Source organism: Triturus cristatus, chromosome 7 (assembly GCF_964204655.1).
Source record: "Triturus cristatus chromosome 7, aTriCri1.1, whole genome shotgun sequence".
NCBI lineage: Eukaryota > Metazoa > Chordata > Amphibia > Caudata > Salamandridae > Triturus > Triturus cristatus.
The window spans coordinates 406737274-406757558 of NC_140590.1; the positions used below are offsets into that span (position 1 = coordinate 406737274).

At 43.6% G+C, this 20285-nt stretch overlaps 1 protein-coding gene across 4 annotated transcripts in view; it reads left to right on the forward strand.

Moving 5' to 3' along the window:
* The window catches only part of ZBTB45 (zinc finger and BTB domain containing 45), a 458931-nt gene that overhangs the window by 326027 nt on the left and 112619 nt on the right, over nucleotides 1–20285 (forward strand). For 3 of the 4 annotated variants that reach the window (XM_085616670.1, XM_085616669.1, XM_085616667.1), the window contains one exon: nucleotides 14451–16119. In XM_085616670.1, the coding sequence (XP_085472796.1) occupies nucleotides 14562–16119 (1558 nt within the window). In that variant the 5' untranslated portion in view covers nucleotides 14451–14561. Of the gene's footprint in view, nucleotides 1–13365; nucleotides 13504–14450; nucleotides 16120–20285 lie in introns of those variants that run through there. The other variant, XM_085616668.1, reaches the window with a different exon arrangement.

The window sequence follows — 20285 nt, forward strand, 5'->3', positions numbered from 1 at the left end:
GTGACTCATCAAAGTGATGGAATATCGCCCTATCACCTGGAGCCAACACATCGCCTCTTTCTAATCCAACCTCGCTATAAGCCCCATTCCTGCTTCATCTGTCATCTATGCATTACTTTCAAAAACATTCAACCATGTGCCTTAAACACAGTAAATGGTATGGCAGCCTGCTCACTGCCATTTATTTCAATTAGGCTATTGTAATTGTAAATCATGACACTAACTAAGTTGCAGTAACTTATATTGCACAATGGGGGAGAGTATGTATCCTTACGGATAGAGCAGCCGACTTTGGAACCGGGGAACTGGGTTCCAACCCTGGTGTTGGTTCAGCATCCTGTGATTCTGGGCAAATCACGTAATCTCCCCGCGCCTACCAAATAATGAATGTAACGTAACGGGGGGATCTTGCATCTTGTTTAGCTGCCGTACTCTCTGCTCCCTGGACACCGCAAATGCCGCAACTTCTTCAGCCTGCACCCCTGGTGGGACGAGGGTCCCAGGGGCACTGCGGACACATCAGCACCGCCTACCTTGCTCCATACACTCTGGGGAGAACCACAACCCCCAGAGTGCAGCTCTCCTGCCACAGCTGCCACGAGTGAGAGGGAGGCGGGCGCAACGTGCTTATAGCGCAGCCTCTCCCCCCGCGGCGTGGGGGATCTTGCATCTTGTTTACCTGCCGTACTCTCTGCTCCCTGGACACCGCAAGCGCCGCAACTTCTTCAGCCTGCACCCCTGGTGGGACCAGGGTCCCAGGTGCACTGCGGACACTTCAGCACCGCCTACCTTGCTCCATACATTCTGGGGAGAACCACAACCCCCAGAGTGCAGCTCTCCTGCCACAGCTGGCCCGAGTGAGGGGGAGGCGGGGCAACGCGCCTATAGCGCAGCTTCTCCCACCGCGGCGCGGGACGTCGCCCGGACGGAGCCCAGACCAAGGGCAGGCCCGTCTGTGCCCGTCAGGGACCGCCAGAGACTGGACTGGGCCACCCCCCTGATATCTGGTCACTGATAGCTCGTGTGGTAAGCTTAAATACTGGCATCAGAGGCTGTGTTATTAGAGTGGGTCTTATGCACTATTGAGAAGGCCTGTTTCCACATTGTTTTAATGATCTGTTGTTAGTCTTTGCTAAAATCATGAGTAAACGTAAGGGCCCTGCTGCCACGTTGGATGCCTTTATCGTCAGGGCAGAGTCTTTACTAAACCACGAGATACAAATAGCAGAAAGGCGCTTATCCCTTGATCTCGCTAACCTTCCCATAAACAGACAATTGTGTTCTCCAAAATGTATAGATACCCCGCCAGTACTACCGTTAAGACCCATAATAACGGTCCTAAATGAGGCATCCCTACCCAATATTTCTATCACTTCTCCATCTGTGGCACAAGATTAAATAAATAACACAACTAGTCCGGACATGGTACTCAGACTCCGGAGACAAAGATTGATCGTAGGGAATAAGGGGGAAGACCAACGGGAAAAAAAGAAAGCTAATCCCGTTATAAGGAAAACCAAGGTAAAGAAAGTAGGGGGGACTGCCCAAGCGGCAAAATTAAACCTTAACTTAGATTCACAAATGGTAACTAAAAAATCGGTTTGTACACAGACCGAGGCCAACTACGATCTGAATCACCTGCAAACAGAAGAATTTACCAGGAATATGGAGCGAATTATAAAAACGTCCCTAGAATCTGCGAATGAGGCTATGCTAACTCAGATCGAGCAGCGCATGAGTGAGAAATTAAGGTTATTGGAAGGGAAAATAGAACAGCTGAACACTTTTATAGGGCACTTAAAGTACAGTAATGACCCTATTTGTCCCATTGTTCAGGAGGGAGGGTCACAGCTAATACGATACCTTCTACCAACACAACTTTCACCACAAATGGAGGTTCGGGCTACATCTGATATAGGTAATGCATGTATCAGGTGCAATGTCTCTAGGGATGTCCCTATTACAAACTTTCATAACATAGCAAATAACAAAGCGGGTATAACTGAGGGTGGGACACGGGCCACCGACGGAAATCGAGGGAGCCTTGTTGACAGACCACACGAACGAATAGCCCCTGATAGACCGGGCACCCATTCTGGAAGGGCAATGACATATAGCCCAAAATGTACAGACTTAATACCAAATAGCGATGTCTTACAACTACCCCCCGCCTCATGCCCCTATGTGCTAATTTTAGCTGGAGTCCCAGTTCTAAGAAGAGATCAGAAAGAGACATGGTCCAACCTAAGGAACAAAACAGTTGATTGGCTATCAAAATTCAAACAATTTAACTCACTAAATACTGAAGACATTCTTATGGTTTGCAGGGTAGGGTGGGTGGGAGAATCCAGAAAGAATATAAATGGTGACTGTGTGGTGATAAACTTTAGACGCCCCAGATGTTTCGAATTATACTAGACACCAAAGAGGAGACCTCATTTAGGAATACCCGTGTGTGCGCACTTCCATTTGGTTATTTTTATAGACCGCCTCTCAGAAATAGCGCCAATGACGTAGACACTTTGGTTCCACTTTCAAACAGATTTGAGGGATTGTCACATCTGGATGATCTAGATTGACAACAAAAGCCTTCGCAATACAGAGTAAATACTTTGACAATCCCTGAGACGAATGACCCGATGGCTCAGCCTTCAGCTATAGATACACATAGAGCAGAAGCTTTCCCAGCTTGCGATATCGATTGCTGGGATTAATGAACCATCTAAACAGGAGGAAGTAGGGAATATCCAAAGCCCACAAGCGTCTTGCTTTGAGGCGCACCCAGACAGTCTAACAGAAAGCTATGTGTCTACTTTGCCTAATGGAAACACGGGGAATGGGCTATTGTCGACTATAGAGTTGAGTAAGCATTTGGAAGTACGTCTTACCTCCTGGAATATAGCAGGGCTAAAAAAGGAACTTAACTGACATGGCATGGAACGAATATATAGAGAGGAGCGACATTTCTCTCCTACACGAGACTTGGTCGCTGGAAACCCCCATAGAGTGGGCTTCAAGACGTTTAGTGTGGACGCAAGTCCGTCAGTTAAAGGCAGGCCTTCGGGGTGCTTGGTAATATGGATAAGGATTACCTTGGAAATTGACATCGCTCCTTTAAATATCCCATCTAAAGATATGGTGGGCTTAAAATTAGTAACAAGGGATGGCGATGCCCTATATGTAATCAATATCTATAACAGGCCAAGTCCTGCCAATAAAGAATCACCAGTGATAGAACAGCTTGATTCCTTTTTAGATACACTAGGGCCCAAACCTAGTGTAATAGTCGGTGGCGATTTTAACTGCAACTTTGAACCTGTAGTGGGCTTTGGTAATTTCCTTGAGGACGAAGACATGGCAAATAATATTCCAGTCACAGAAAGTGGTAGGGAAGTAAGGTGTACTGTAGCCTTGCCGAACCAGACGATTAAAACAAGGACGGGCGCCACTTTTGCCTACTACACTTTTTTTGCTTTCGTGAACCATTGATTTGACTCTTTTTACTGATGACAACCTAAATGAATTCATATTCTTTACAAACCTTGAGCCCTGAAGAAGTCAGATTGAGGACGAAACGCATTGGCTGTGGCTGTTCTGAACTTTTTTAAAGAACATGAATAAAGAATAATTTTTAACAATTACAAGATTGAATCAACTGCTTTTATTTGGGAGAACGACTACCTATTGAGAACTGTTCATGTTATGGATATATGCTGCAAAATATGATTTGGATGTTGATTTATTTATTATTATAGGATTGCAGGGCTATTTTGTCTATATTGTTGTAGAGTGTACAAGATTTCTTGTCTCTCTAAGTTAGGACCTAGGGGATTGTGTACTAAGCCTTTTTGCACCTGAAATTTCATTTGTGGGACGTTAGGACTAGTGCAGACACCTATGCTTTGATCCCCTTTTCTGTGTGAAATTTTGAAACTTACAATGGGTCACAGTTTAAGAGCATGCAACGGCCGTCTGCCTTCCGGTAGACCAAATGCACACACATTTTGTAGAGGCAGCTCCCAGAGTAATATAGATTATATACTGTTGTCGATAGAATTCTGGCCACACGTTCTGGATTTAAAAATAGACTCTAGAACGGAGAGCGATCATCGTCCTCTACAGCTGACATTAACTCCAAAGCCTTTTTTATCCACTCTAGTGGGCAAAAAAGATGCTAGCACTATCGAGGACGATATTATAATAACTAACAATCGACGAGCTGTAAAGTGGCCGTATATTCTAGGGAATCCACAATCTATGATAAGTATCTATACCATCTTTGCAGATACTATTACACCTTTTCTAAACCTACCAGCAGATAAAATTCCAATGTTAGAATTACACACCACTATGGTGGATGCTTTAACTCCGGTTGTAAGCAATTTACACAAAGAGAGAAATGCAGGAGTCAACTATCGGAATGACCTTGGAAATCCCTGGTACAACAAAGACTGCTGGGTAGCTATGACAGAGCTTATCCAGGCAATTACAAGTAATAATTTAACCATAATAAGGGAAAAAAGGTATAATCATAAGCGAGCACTTGAAAAAGCAAAGAAAACATGGGATGACAATATCTGGACGGGTCTAATCATTGCGGCCAAGTCCAAGGACCAGACAGGTTTCTGGAGTTTGATAGTGAAAGGAAATAAATCAGGAAGGACCCCTAAAGATTTATTTCTTGATGAAAATACTTGGGTTGCCCACTTTTCTCATTTTTATTCAGAAACCAACTGTGTGCAGTTTGTGATAACCAAAGATATGGAGACCACTACAAAGGCTGCCAACTTGCATTTTAGTCTAAAAGAAACAATACATGCAATTGAGGCAGTTGAAGCTGGGAAAGCTCCAGGACCTGACAAAATTCATGGAAATTTATTAAAACACGATATCGGTGTCTGGGGACCATATATAAACTATCTTTGCAACGCAATAGTTGCATTTTCACCGATACCGGAAACATGGAAAGGGGCAGAAATTGTCACAATTTTTAAAAAGGGTAATCGATATGATTCAGCAAACTATCGCCCTATTAGTTTGTTTGATATCATACAAAAAAAAAATTCTAGGCATATTTTAAGTTGACTAACTGAGTGGATCGAAGAGGTTAAAATACTTTCGAGATACCAAGCTGGGTTCAGAACAAAAACCAGCACAATTGACCAAGTTTGGATATTTACATGTATATGCTGGTAATGCATAAACATAAGGAAGGGCAGCTTGTACATCGCCTTTGTGGATTTAAAGGCAGCATTCGACCTGGTACCCCGGAACCAGCTGTGGGATTCACTGAAATGCTTAGGGGTGCCACTCGAACTGCTTGTACAAATAATAAGGCTCCCTGATGGAAACTTTGCTAAAGTAAGATGGGGGCCTAGGGGAGAACTTAATAAGGCGATACCAGTGAGAAGGGGTGTACGCCAGGGGTGCGTATTGGCACCCACACTCTTCTCACTTTATGTAATGATATCCCCCAATACTTAGAAGGCTGTAATAACGACTCGCCTAAGTTGGGAGGCAAGGTGGTACCAGCATTACTATTTGCTGATGATACCATCTTAATCTCGCAAATCCCAAGGGGATTGCAGTGTTTAATGGATTCATTTTATATGTATTGTACTAAGAAAGGCCTCGAAATCAATTCCAGCAAAACTAAATACATGTCAATAAATCCACATAGATCTTTGAAAAAGAATTTAGTGCTAAATAATCAGAAATTAGAGTATGTGCAAAGTTTCAATTACTTAGGCATCACATTAGACACCAAATTGACCTGGAAGCCACAACTGTAAAAAACAGGACATTTCAGAGTCTGGAGACACCGCGAACTCAGCGCTGCACCTACCTGGGCTCCGGAAAGCAGCCTGCACATCCTCTTCGCCGTGAGCTTTCCCCGCCGCCTCCTACCACCCGAGGCCGCAGTTGGTTGAAAACTACAGGCCCCAGCACCCCTCTCCGCCACGCCCACATCCGCCGGACAACGCGCCCGGAGGCGCTATTTAGAACGAGGCTCCCTCCGCGTCGCTGAGGGCGGGCCGTCTGTGGCCGTCAGAGGCCGAAGGAGGTCGGGTCGGGCCACCCCCCTTGGATGGTCAAAGGACATGTAACGTATTGAGTAAACATCTGGGTATTAGTTTCTAACTTTTGATTGTGTTAACAGTGCTTGTAAGTTAAAACAATATTCGTACACCGTCATCAATCATGGTTAAGCGGGGAGCTAAAGTGTTAGCTGATTCAGCCCGTAATACCATTGATACCTACTTAGTAAAAGCAGTTAGTGCTCTTACCGAAGAGATAGATCGGACAGAAAAAAGATTGTCTATGAGTTCAAGTACACTACTGCCAATTAATCAAGGTAATCTCAGTGATAACTCTCATCACACTACTGAAATACTCACTGCATCAATTACTTTGGAAAGGGATGACATAAATGCTAGTAGTCAATCAAAACTTTCGAATACCCCCAGATTGTCTGTTACAGAGGATAGCCCTGTCCCGCTAAAATCACCATCGGTTAACCAAAAAGGGGGGCGGAATAAACCCACAGGACAGAACATCAGATCGAAGAAAAAGTTTAAACAACTTCCTAACATTGAGCACAGGATTATAACGCGCACAAGGGCTAAACAAACTTTACTGGAAACCCCTAGTATGGAAGCAATGTTTGAAAAATTAGTGGAGCTTATCAGGCCACTACATGAAAAAGTGGATAATTTAGCCATAGAGATCCATAAATTGCAGGGATCCATTGACAAAATTGGGAAGTGTGACCCTCAAACAAAAGGTGCAGAAAGACCCGCTACACCAGAGGGTATTGCTGTTGGGAAAGCCGTTATAACTAATGTGCTCACAACTAAATCACCCACTAACCAACCACGGGGTATCTTAACTACAAGTTTGCAGACACCTTCAGAAAGGAACCTACCAGTAAAAACGACTCAGAGAGGGCAGCCTAACACAACAACGCCACCTATAGAACAAACTTGTAAGGCTAAGGATGCAAATATGTTTCCATTAAACTCCAATAACTCCCCTCTCTGCATTAATTTACCACCAGAATGCAGTGCGTATGTAGCAGTGTTGGCTAACATCCCTAAATTAAAAAATGGCCAAACGGAGAATCATGATCAACTGAAGAACAAAACCCTCCACTGGTTGTCCACTAATTGTAATTACCCTTTGGAAGGGGCCAGTCAGATTAATCTAGTACAGAGAGTGGGTTGGATAGGCCCCCTTAGGAAAAACTTCGAGGGAGATTGTATTATAATTAATTTTAAATCTTGCCAGTGGGCCAAAAATACACTTATAAATGCGCCACCACCATCAACACGGGAATTTAACATCACATTATTACCTTAAGGTTATTTCTATAGGTATTTAATGGAACCTGCCTACCCATGTAACATTGACCCTGTAAAATCCCTGAGACCTAGTCAGAAATTTCGTATCCCTACATATAATAGATTTCAGGTTTTTGACTCCTTGGAGGATATTGATTGACACATTCTGCCAAAATCCTTGTCACGGGTTATCCCTCTGCCAAACTCTAGATCTTGCACTGGGTTTCATACACGGACAGGAGTATGGGGATACGATAATCAAGTTACATGTGATTTGCCCTGTAAAGCAGTGGTCCCTCAATTGTCCTCCTTATCTAAATTTAATACAGTGGAAGTTGATAATGTGACTGCTGGAGCCCAACGGATTTCGACTACAACCTTGCCCCCCATGGCAGATCCCTTTTTAAATCCAGATATCTCCCACGAAGTTCCATTAAACGACTGTACAGTTGTTAACTGTGTTCCAAATACAGGTTACAGTGTCGTTACATGGAATATCGCAGGATTAAATAGAAAATTGGGCTCCCCTTTCTGGAGGGATTTTATTACTATAGGGTATGATATAATTTGTCTCCAGGAAACCTGGTGTGAAGAACCCATTTTTGTTGAGGGCTATTTAGCACACAGCCTGAATGCTGTGAGCTCAACTGCTGGCAGAGCCAAAGGAGGCCTTTTGCTTTTAATATCAACAAAATTAAACTCTTGTAAAATTAAAAGTTGTGTATCAGTGGACGTTTATTCTCAGGTATTATGCCTAGAGTTTGACAAAGGTAAAGATTTGTTACTGATCAATTTTTATAATAATGTATTCACTGCTGATAGAGGTAAAATCTTGACCCAGCTAGAAAAGGAAATTGAGAGAACCCAGGCATTATCAGGTCACCAGTCGATCATACTCTGGTTAGGTGACTTCAACATAAGCCCTTGCCCACTTGCCACGAGTAATTTATGTGGATTAAGAAGGGAATGTGGAAATATGGAGGAAACCGATTGTTTACACTTCCCACATTGCGCTTATGGCACTGCCTTAAATACGATGCTAGCCAAGTTTGACTTGGATATGTTAAGTTGCACGAAAAATAGTGCAAATATAAATTGCCCAACTTTCACTGGAAGAGGCGCTAATTCCCACATTGACCATATTTTACTTTCTAATGATAGTGCTTATTCCAATCTGTGTGTTAATGAGCAAACTTTAAGCGACCATAATAGCATTTCTCTATCATTGCATTGCTGGGGTAATAAACATACGGATACCAAAAATTGTATTAATCATGTCGAGGCAGTAAGACCTAATGGGTTTAGGATCAAATGGACAAAGATTGTCCCACACAAATTGTTGGAGGAGGTATTAAGGAAATGTAACAAGGAGGTAAATTATTGTCTTGATGACGAGGTGCATTCGCATATTGTACTCAATCACCTACTTACAATTAATGAAACAATCGATAACCTACTCACGAAAACATATAAAGGGAAAAAAGAAACCAACGCGGGCTGGTTTGATAAAAGCTGTACTCAGGCTCTCCATGCCTTAAAACAAGCTTTGAGCTCAAAACCTCGTAATCCCACAACTATTTAAAACTGCCGCCTTGATTACAAATCATCCCTTATCAAGAGGAAAAGAACCCTACAAGAGGAGGCATGGAACAATCTCAACCTTGCGGCAGACACAAATGATAGTAAATTATATTGGGATACCATAAATAGTCCCTTCCTCAAAAATGATATAGTGCCTGAAATAACCTCCCATGTAGACTGTAAATCGTGGATGCATCACTTTCTAAATATTTTTAATCCGGATAGGTTAATTTTAGATTCCCCCCAGGAAAACGACTATACATGGCCAAGATTACCCCTGGTTATCAGCCTAGATGAGGTCTACGAGGGTCTAAGCAATAGTAAAGGTGGTAAAGCACCCGGCCCAGATGGGGTCCCGCTGGATTTATATAAATCCGAGTTACATCTGTGGGCCCCCATTCTGACCAGATTTTTCAATGCAACAGTGGAGGGACAGATACCAATTTCTTGGGGCCAGTCTATAATTATTCCTCTTTTTAAGAAAGGCTCCAAGTCTGAGGCATGCAATTATCGCCCAATTTCCCTACTGGACGCGTCGATAAAAATCATGAGTAGAATAATTTTAAAAAGACTTGAGACCTGGGCCAAGGATAATTCGATCATATCAAAGGCACAATATGGATTTAGAAAAGGTCTGGGGACGTTGGAGCAGTGCGTTAATCTTGACCTCCTCATACATAAATATACTGTTGCAAAGGATGGCAACCTGTTCCTTTGTTTCGCAGACCTGAGTAGTGCCTTTGATCTTGTAGACCACAGTATTCTATGGGACACCCTGTTAGAACTAGGTGCCCCCAAAGAGTGTGTATATTTTTTGGCACGGCTTTACTCCGGTCTTTCATGTAAAGTTCGTTATGGTCCTCAGGGGGAATGTACACCCTTTTTTAAAGTTGCTAGAGGGATTCGTCAGGGTTGCGTCTTGGCACCGTTTTTATTCTCTTTATTTATTAATGAAATTGACTTGATTTTAAGTAAATTGCCTTCAGACGCCCCTATGATTGACGGAAGTGTTACCCCAATTTTATTATATGCAGATGACGCTGTTCTTTTATCACGAACACAGAATGGTTTACAACGTCTCATAGATAGATTCGTGCTATTTATTAATGACAGGAAACTGGTAGTCAATAAAACTAAGACCTTTGCTATGATCTGTGGAAAGAAGGTGAAATCAAAATCCACCTTCTATATTGATAAAGAGAAGATACAATTGGTCAACAGTTTCTGTTATTTGGGGATATCATTCTCAGGAGACGGGAAATGGACTAAAGAGGACGAGAACGTGAGAATGAAGATGAACAGAAATACCAGTAGTATTTTTAGATTTGCAGCTAAATTAGGGCAAAGGAGGATAAAAGATATGTTGGCTATTTACAAAGCTAGGTGTATTTCATCAGCATTGTATGGAGCAGGTGTATGGGGCCACCATCCTGTTAACCTCTTACAGAATGATGAAAATAAGTTTTTGAAGAAATTGTTATGTGCCCCCCCCCCTCAGTTCCAAATTTGCTAACTCACATGGAAGCCGGTATCGACTTCATTATGGACCTAGCTGCATTACGCCCATTATTACTCTGGCGCTCCATTTGGTCAAAAACAGAGACAATATTTACACAAACAATTATTAAAGACTGTTTGAACCTTGATAATTTGTCACGTATACCATGGCTGAGCTATATTTATTACTGGTTTAATCTTCTATTTGATTGCAATATCCGTCTGAACCCAGAAGCAGCTGCACTGATATCAAAGAAAGATATAAAACTAAAGTTTCTAGCATATAAGAACGCGGCTAGAGAGAGTCAGTCCAGTAACTTAATAACTGTTGCCTCTTACCTTGGTTTGAACCTTAGGAGAGGTTTTCAGACATATCGTGCGACTGTGACTTATAATTCTCACCGATTTGTCCTATCCCGCATAAGGCTGGGGATTGTGCACCATTTAGTCTCATTCCCGCACATGAAGATCAAACCTAATATACTGTGTCCTTGTGATAATATTTCAAAACAAAGCTGCTGTCACTTTTTATTGTTCTGTAAATTTTACTGTCATTTTAGGAAGTTTTATCTTAAACCTATCTTTTTAAAATATAAGGTTCGGTCCACCAAATCTGCAATGAGGGTCTTATTAACTTTGGAAAGCCCTGATATCTGTTTTTTTGTAGCATCATATGTACTAAAATGTATAAATATTAGGAAGTCTATAGTATGCTCTGCCTAACTCCAATCAACTTATGTACTTTCCACATTTATGTTTCGTTAAGACTTTCTTTTGTACTCTTTTGTACTTTTAAAGTTCGAGATGATTTTGGATGTACATCACATCGTTGTTATTGTTCTTATACATAGCACTTTGTGCATATTTGTAACGCACTAGACACTTTATGCGGAAACTGTAAACCTGCCACATAATATTAAGGATACTTTGTTAGCAAGTCCCAGGCTTAATTCTGAACTGTTTAAGGAAGCACACTGCACTTTAATAATGACCTTTTACACAGTCTTCTGTAATGCTCTGCATATAAGATATTTTAGTCTGCTATGTATTTCATGTGTTTTATGTTTTTCGTTCTGCTTATATGGTTGTATCTTACATACCGAATAAAGCTTTTGAACTTGAACTTGACCTGGAAGCCACAACTGTAAAAAACAGGATAATCATGCCCCAAAAATCCCTATTCTGAAGAAACATGGGGCGAGTATCTCGAAAGCAGTTTCACTCGCTTTAGAGGTATTTAAATACAAAGCTCAATCAGCCGCTCTATATGGAGCAGAAATATAGGGGCCTTACTGCAAAAAGAATTTCGAATTGGGAGAAAATAACTTCTTTCGGAAATTATTATGCCTCCCAAATAGTACACCCCTGATTCCAGCTGTTATGGATCTCAACATTAAACGAACCGATCACCATGCTCTATTATGACCTCTTTTATTCTGGGTGAGGATTTGGGCAACCCCAGAGTTATTGCACTACAAAGAAGGTCTAGAGGAGATCATGAAAATTGATCAATGTAAGGATATCCCATGGCTTAAACATGTGACAACGTGGTTGAAGAAGCTAGGCCTATCGCACTTTTGGGAAGAACCATCCCAGTTGACCATGTCGTGTAGGAACCTATTAAAGTCTTCCTTTTGGGCCTATATTAACAACAACGTGTTACATAGCTCTAGCTTGAGATCTTTAACATCAAGATTTCTCCTCTACAAAGATGTAGCACACTTTTAACCCTTTCTAGATGAGGTACGTCCACAATTAGCTAAATCCTTGTTTTTGAAATTTAGATACGGGGTTCTCCAGACAAACGCTAATAAATCTAGATGGGGTAATAACTATGGCGATAGTAGCTGTTATTGGTGCGTGTTATGTACAAAAGAGGTCAAGGAAAATGACTTACACATATTATTCTTCTGTTCCTCATACGATATCCCTAGGAAAAGATTAAACCAGTTTGTAAAAACTTGAATGTTAGACACTGTAGAGAGGCAGAACGTATACTTAAGACAGACACGTCACAATTTATTGTCTTTAGTGTAGGTAGATTCTTATTTAATGTGAACCTTATAAGAGCTAAAATTGGAATAAAGCTATAATAGCCAAGATCATGCAATTACAGCTTATACTCTTATAGACCTTTGTACTTTGCACTTTATTAATTAATGGAAGTTTTTTGGTGAACTGTGATCCTATAAAGTTCAACTCTTAGAGATGATACTAATCAAATTCTGATAATACATGATGTGCTCATGATTTGAAAACGTATGGATTTTAACATAATGTGGTTTTATTTGAAACGCCTAGCTCTTATATGATTCTTAAATGGTTTTTATTGTTTTTATTGAAGTACTAAGTTTTAATGTCATAGCAGGAATGGATCGTGTAAATGTACCCTATTGCCCTAACATGTTGTAGTAAAACTAATTGATTGACAAATTCATATCTATGGAAAAAGTGTTAAAATGTATCTTTTATGGTTGAAATTGACCGAAATAAAGGTTTGAAATGAATGTAACGTAACCGGTGCTCATGTAAAGCGCTCCAGTACTTTCCGGTCGAGTTCGCACTATATAAATCTGCCCAAAACATAAAAAATGCTCACCAACAACAAAAAAACGGCGTATTATTAATAAGTAGGCGAATGCATTTGCCAATGCTTGATGCTCAAGGCGGTGGCGGTGACAAGTATGTACACGACCTGAGCTCCAAGAATGCAGCAGACATGCGGGCGCGATCAGCTGTCTTTGACAGTGATTTCACGCGTCTGTCACCTCAAAGGACCTCTCGGACGCAAGTCTGGACTCAACAACCAATCAGCATTTAGGAATTTTATGCAGGGCACTAGGGTTGGCTCTGCCCATGCTCCAATCCCAGATCTCTACGTATCCCGCCCACTCCTATACAGCGATCTGAATATGTTCAGCCCTAGGATTGGCTGTTATGCGACCCGGAAGTATTGAGATTATCGACATATCAAGCGTTAAAAATCACTAATGGACAGCAGATATTACGTTGAAGTGGCTGGTGTTTCGTGGATCTTATGCATAACATTTCAGTGTGTGGGAGGGAGCGGTAAAAGAAAACGGAGGTACCGTGGGTGTCAAAGGGCTCCGGTGGCAGTTTATGCTTTTGATATTATTATACATTTCCGTGATCTACAATGGCAGAACTAATCAACAAATTACTACAATGAATGTAAAAGAAATGCTGCCCTGTAATTGCTCGTAAGCTTTTAAATGGGCTGAACATCAGCAGGAGTACTGGTTGATAATGGTGTAATATATCCCGAACGTTTTACATTTGACAATAGTTTAATTTTTGAGATGCCCCTTGACTATTTGCTGTAGAATTATTTGTGTTTACATGCGGATCCTCCACGAGGGCGCGGTACACATCTATTGACACTTTTGGTGAACTATATATTCTGACCAGTGTACCAAAGGCAAATCTGCCCCTAGATCAGTGCAGGAGTCTGTAATTGCTAGAAAAGTACAGTGGCATTGCTTTTCCGCGAAAACTGCCTCGGACAGCTCGAGCATGTACAGCTTTTAAACAGATCGGTGCCCCGAGTTACCACTCGATATTTCAGTCTCAGACTGTACTCCGTTTTCTTTGTTGTGTTGGAGGCGCTTGTTGTTTACTTGTATGTCTGGTGCAACATACGGATGGGGTTTTTATATCCATGAACAAAAAAACGGGGACAGCTTGTACCACTGTTGGGTCATTAGCGTTACCAAGCGGATCAGTGGGTTAATAATCTCATATAACAATCGCACATGGTGACCACAGCATCCCTCATGGGGGTCAGTGGATAGTTGCACTGAATCATCAGGGGATTCCGAGGACAGGTGGTTCCCGGAAGTATCGAAGGGCCGAAGGTACAGGAGTCAAATTCAGCCGAGAATCTGTGTTCGATATCATTGCCAGTGGACTAGGGCCTGTAAAATTGGCAGACAGTTTATTAACTGTGTTGTGAAGAAGTTTACTTTTCCTGTTATTGTAAGCGACTAAAGATGTATTATTCTTTGTTTGCAGGCCAGTCACGGTGGTTTACTAAAGAAGACTTTTTCATCTGGTGTCAGCATCGGACTCTTTGCATTTCCCATCTTTCCCTTCCATTGTTGTTCGTATTTTCCGGCAGGAGAAATGTCCGAGGCCGTGCATTATATCCACTTGCAGAACTTCAGCAAGTCCCTACTAGAGACCTTGAATGCACAGCGCCTGGGTGGGCATTTCTGTGACGTAACTGTACACATACACGATGCCACCTTACGTGCTCACCGCTGTGTATTGGCTGCTGGCAGCCCCTTTTTCCACGACAAGCTGCTTTTAGGCTACTCTGAGATTGAGGTACCACCCGTGGTACCCACACAAGTGGTCCAGCAGCTGGTGGAGTTTATGTACAGTGGTTCTCTTGTGGTGGCTCAGTCTGAAGCCTTGCAGATACTCACTGCTGCAAGCATCCTGCAGATCAAGACTGTGATTGACGAATGCACTCAGATCATCTCACAGAACCGGGCCAACAAGCCCCCATCTGCCAGCAGCGCGACTGTTTTCTACAGTAACCAAAGCCGAATCTCTGCCAATAAATCTCAGAGGCAGACAAAGGAAATCGAAGGAGCATTTACTGTTGCTCTCAGAGACTCCGATTCTCTCCCCTCTGCTCCAAAGGCCAATGAGATGGGCATAGTCACTCAGTCTGGGTCCATGACTCAGCCCCCCAAGATCCTCTGCGCCTCAGAGGTGCGTTACAAACTAAGAGATCTGCTCTCCTCTCAGCATAGACAGTTAACGGAGGTGAGAGAAGTAATGGTGCCGGAAGTGGAGCCTGTTGCCTCTAGTGACGGTGAAGGGGCATCTGTGGAGTACCTGCAGCAGGTGGAGGCCCCACCAAGCTGCCATAGCCGGAAGCAGCGCCAGCCTGTCCGACTTCAGCTGTCTGACTCCTTTCCTGTGGTAATCAAAGATGAAGAGGAAGAGGAGGACCGACCACATGAAGAAGAGGAGAAAGATGACAAAGAAGAAAGCAATACAGAAAAGCCAGAGACATTCGCGGAACCTGAGCAAATGCAAGACTTGAGCAAAGCTCAGAATACCCCTAGCAACCGGAAGGATGCCGGCGGCCCGTTGGAATTTGCAGCCGAAGGGCAAGATTTCTTCAGTAACCAAGATCTCTTCTCCGAAACCTTCATACCACCATGGCAGGGTGAGGAGGGCCTCCCAGAAGGTAGTAGGGACAGCTCGCTGGAGGATAGGGATAAATTCCACACAGACTGCAGCCTGGAAGTTCCTGCTCTGAGGACCATAGCCACATCGACCAGTGAATTCAAACCAGTCCCTCCATTCAATTCCCGTGTGTTTGAGTCCAGGGGAATCGCTTTTGTGTCTCCTGCTATCCAGCGGGAGATGAAGCCTGCTGCGCCAGCTGGTGGTGCAACAAGCACATCGAGTATTTTCCAGTTTCACATGTCTCACCCCAACCAGAGTCAGCCCGGGGTGGCTCAGGGCTTCTACAGTGTCCAACAAGAAGGTGCAACGAATCTGGTTCAGATGTGTCAGAATGTGCCTTCTGGTCCAGCACAGAATGACCCCTCCCAGAACCCTGGACCGTCTCGTAGCACAGAGCCCTCCTACGAGTGCAGCCACTGCCAGAAGACTTTCAGCTCCAGAAAAAATTACACCAAACACATGTTCATACATTCAGGTAAGAACTCCCCACCAGTTGTATAACAAGCCTCGAAAAATCATAAAAGTGTTCTAAGACCTGCAACTCCAGTGATTTCAATAATGTACTCAACCTAATTGCAATGTGCTTGACCCGTAAACTGTTTTTAAATAGTGTTATTTTATTTTACCGAGCCACCTTTTTCTCTGTTACCACATATGAGAGCGCCTTCAAATATGTGCGTTCAGCATTTCTGTGGTACAAAAACTCTTTTGTTGATTTAATAGACTATACTTTTGTTCCGTGTGTAATAATAATCTAGCCCTCTTATGGGGGTACACACAATCCCCCACTTGCCTCTTAGTTAACTAATTGCATTGACATCAGAGTGGAGACAGGAATGTTTCTCAGTTCATATTTGAAAACTCTCACTTGTAATAAATATATTAATAATAATGTGGTAGTGGACTGTCATTTACAGACAGCACATTTCCCATTGAAATGGCCACAAACGTTCCCACTAGCATGCTGTTTCACTGGTAAAACTAAATACCGTATACACAATAATGTATGGAAATTGGGTTTCAGCAAAAATATTGCACATCACCAAGTAAGATGGTCTGATTGGTTTTGATCCTATTTAAATCTTTGTTTCCATCACACAGAATTACAAAAATATTTGCTTACCTAACTACTGAAATATATTTTGAAATATTTGTACAGTTCATTTGCAAACTCTTTAAATGCTGTGTTAGAAAAAAACCTGCCATCCTACAGCATTGTATTTCACACGTCAGCACATTTGTCAGACAGTTCACTTTACAAAATCCTCTAACAAGTTAGAGAAAGAAAAGTAAACACCAACCCCCAGGGAACTTGAACTGATATTTGACCTCTGTCTTTGAATGCAGAGCAAATGTAACAATGTAAAAGCAAGAATAAAGGTATATTTATTGCTCATTCACTCTCTTAGTGAACAGAAGACCTATTAGTTGTCAGCTTGCCAGAGCAGGCCAGTAGGCCTTGAAAATAGCTCTTCCTGATAGAATCTTACTCGCCAAAGCAAGTGAGTATGTAGATATCTTGAGACCTGTATAATTTCTTTCTAAAGGAGCAAGAGAGGAGTGTAATAACTGGCTGCTTCGTTGTATCCACTTCATTTGGGAGCAATTGAAGTGGAGTAGAAGTGAGTTTTTTGTAGCTGTGTAGTATGAACAATTTGGCCATTTACCTCTAACAGTTTCAATGGACAAGGTTTTCTGAAACTGGTTTCCTTATAATGTGCGTATTTGTGTCATAACAATAAAGGAAATATAAATCAAGAACAGAACAGCTGCAGAGTGCAAGTCTTTTGCATCTTTCTCAGTGCACCTATGACCCCCCCTTCCCGCCCACCTCTTCATCTCTAGTTATACATTTAAGTCGACTGTAGGTCAGCTATTGTAGTCCCAGATTTCCTGGTCTAGCGTTGCCACTTTCATGTATGCTTATGATGAAGAAAAACTATCTGCTACCATTTTCCAAAACTGTTTAGGATCTTTAGTTGAGTAACTAAGACCATAGGTGCCCACGTGTTCTTCTCTGCTTCTTTTAAGGTTGAGCTTTCGGGACCTCTTGTGTATACTTTAGTATATACTTCTTATGTAGGGTTACAGGGAATACTTGTTTTTCATTTGTTTGTTTCAGTGTCCTTAATAAATCCTTGCTTTCTAGTGGTCAATCCTTCCTCTTTGTCCTTCCTTTTCAACAGTTGTTTACCCCTACAGAACAGTCCCCCAGTACTTGTACCCTTCCACTTGTCCCATTGTAACATCTATTTCGGGACTACTTTTCCCCTTCTCTAAGAGCATTTGACCAGAGCGCTCAATGTCTTCATGTCTTCAGTCGGTCCAGGTCTGTTTTTGAAAGAGGGCTGTAATTCATGTTCTCCTCTCATTGCATTTTCTGTGCATTCAAAGACCGAGGGCAAATGTTAGAGACTGTTTTCAGGGGGGGGGACGATTTCCACTCCCCCTTCCCTGCAACAAAGAGAATTGTGACCTCAACTATTTATAATGATTTCTAGTTACGCGTTGCCGATGCTCAGAAAAAGTTGCTACTGTTATGATTTTTAATGACTGTTGCCCCAATTTAATATGGTAGCAGCATGCACGATGAGAATCATTAACAACATGACAAAGCTGTCTTTTTTTGTAGCGCCCACTTTGAATACAGTCACCTTTTAAGGAGCTATTGTCATTTTGTTGTAGACCAGACCATGCAAGGCAGCGACTTCTAATGTGCTATCTGAGAGTGCCTTGTGTAAAAATGCTGGCACAGTACCTATCCTGTTTCTGTCATCCTGTACTTGCTTTAACGCACATTACTGCAGTTGTGATTATGACAACAAATTCAGCTCAGTGTGGTGTCTCACGGCTTGTTTACACCCTTGCGCCGCCCTCTGTTTACTGTCAGGGACTGCGCTCCCTCAGCTCCTTGTTAGGTCGAGCGCTGTTCTGGCAATCTATTGTAGGTAGAGTACGGAGGAGAAGCCCTGCCTGTATTTTTCATTGGTTTGTGTCTATGTCCTTCAGAAATGCTGCCTTCTGATTCCTTAATAGGATTTTTAGCCCCTCCTTAGTACCGCCATGTCATTTGTATCCGCCCATGGCTACCGGCCCCTTTACTTCGAGTATTACACGGTAAGCACTATATTCTTTATTAAGTTTGTCCTACTTGAGGCAGGACGACATGCTTTGTTTACATTCAGCGTTCTGTGCATGCTTTCACTTTCGGAGGTGCCGGGACCCTCGCAACCGCTTGTTTAGATATTGCTTTCTACCATCTATGCGCACCTCTGCCCCATCTGCTTTGTAGTTGTGGATTTCCGCCTTCGATTCGCACCCCACCTGCATTGTGCTGGAACACATAGCTATATGCGTGGGCGCTGTGCTTTGTTTCAGCATGGCACCCAATTTTCTGTTAAACCCTGTCTGCTTGTATCCTCTCGGTGAGCCGGTGTTTTGGCGATGTGTGCACTAACGCATAGCACCGCCAGGGGCACCCCTCTGTCCCCCCTCCCCCAAAATGCATACCCAAATAACACACACACAGACTGTTGAGTTGGGTAAAATTTGCTGCAGGTTTATTACATATTCCAATATGTAATGGGTGGGTTATCTTACGGGCGATCAAAGGGCAGGCAACCAACTGGGCCGCCTGCCCGCCTGATGAGCCGGGCAGCGCGGGAGTGTCCCCGCCTTTGCTGCCATCCAGGTGATTCTTTTCTAGGATCACGTGCCGTTGGTAACTTCTACTCACGCCCCCCCTCTCGGGGCGGAGCGTCGCATAGCAAACCCCCGGTTGTTCAGGCCCACAACCGCCCGCAGGACCAGTGGGGCGCCGACACGGCTTCCGGGACCCTCCCCTGAGGCTCCTCGGTTTTGGCTCAGGCACCCCCTATGGTGCCGCGCAGAGGTACCCTTTGTACCGGCCTGCTTCCAGATCGCCCTGTAACTCCGCCTGCAACGAAAAAAGAAACATTACAACGCTCTGAAACCCCCCCACCCGACTCCTACGCCGGGTAAGTGGTAGGGAGGGATGCGGCGTGGTGGGCGACAAAGAGGTCGCCAGGAGGGTGGGGGAAGGCTAAATAGCCTCCCCTTCCCCACAGGCGCCAGGAAGTGACGCGCTTGCGTGTCACATCCGGCCACACGAGGAGAGGGAGACACCAGTCGGCGTCCCTGCCCCCTCCCCTTGGGAGGGGGTGGGGAGGGGTGACCGGTGCCCCGACGATACTAGGGCGCCGACCGCTGAGTTGGCCCCCTGCGGGGGCCGCGGTCGGCGGCATAGCACCGCCAGGGGCACCCCTCTGTCCCCCCTCCCCCACAATGCATACCCAAATAACACACACACAGACTGTTGAGTTGGGTAAAATTTGCTGCAGGTTTATTACGTATTACAATATGTAATGGGTGGGTTATCTTACGGGCGATCCAAGGGCAGGCAACCAACTGGGCCGCCTGCCCGCCTGATGAGCCGGGGAGCGCGGAAGCGACCCCGCCTTTGCTGCCATCCAGGTGATTCTTTTCTAGGATCACGTGCCATTGGTAACTTCTACTCACGCCCCGCCTCTCGGGGCGGAGCGTCGCATAGCAAACCCCCTGGTTGTTCAGGCCCACAACCGCCTGCAGGACTAGTGGGGCGCCGACACGGCTTCCGGGACC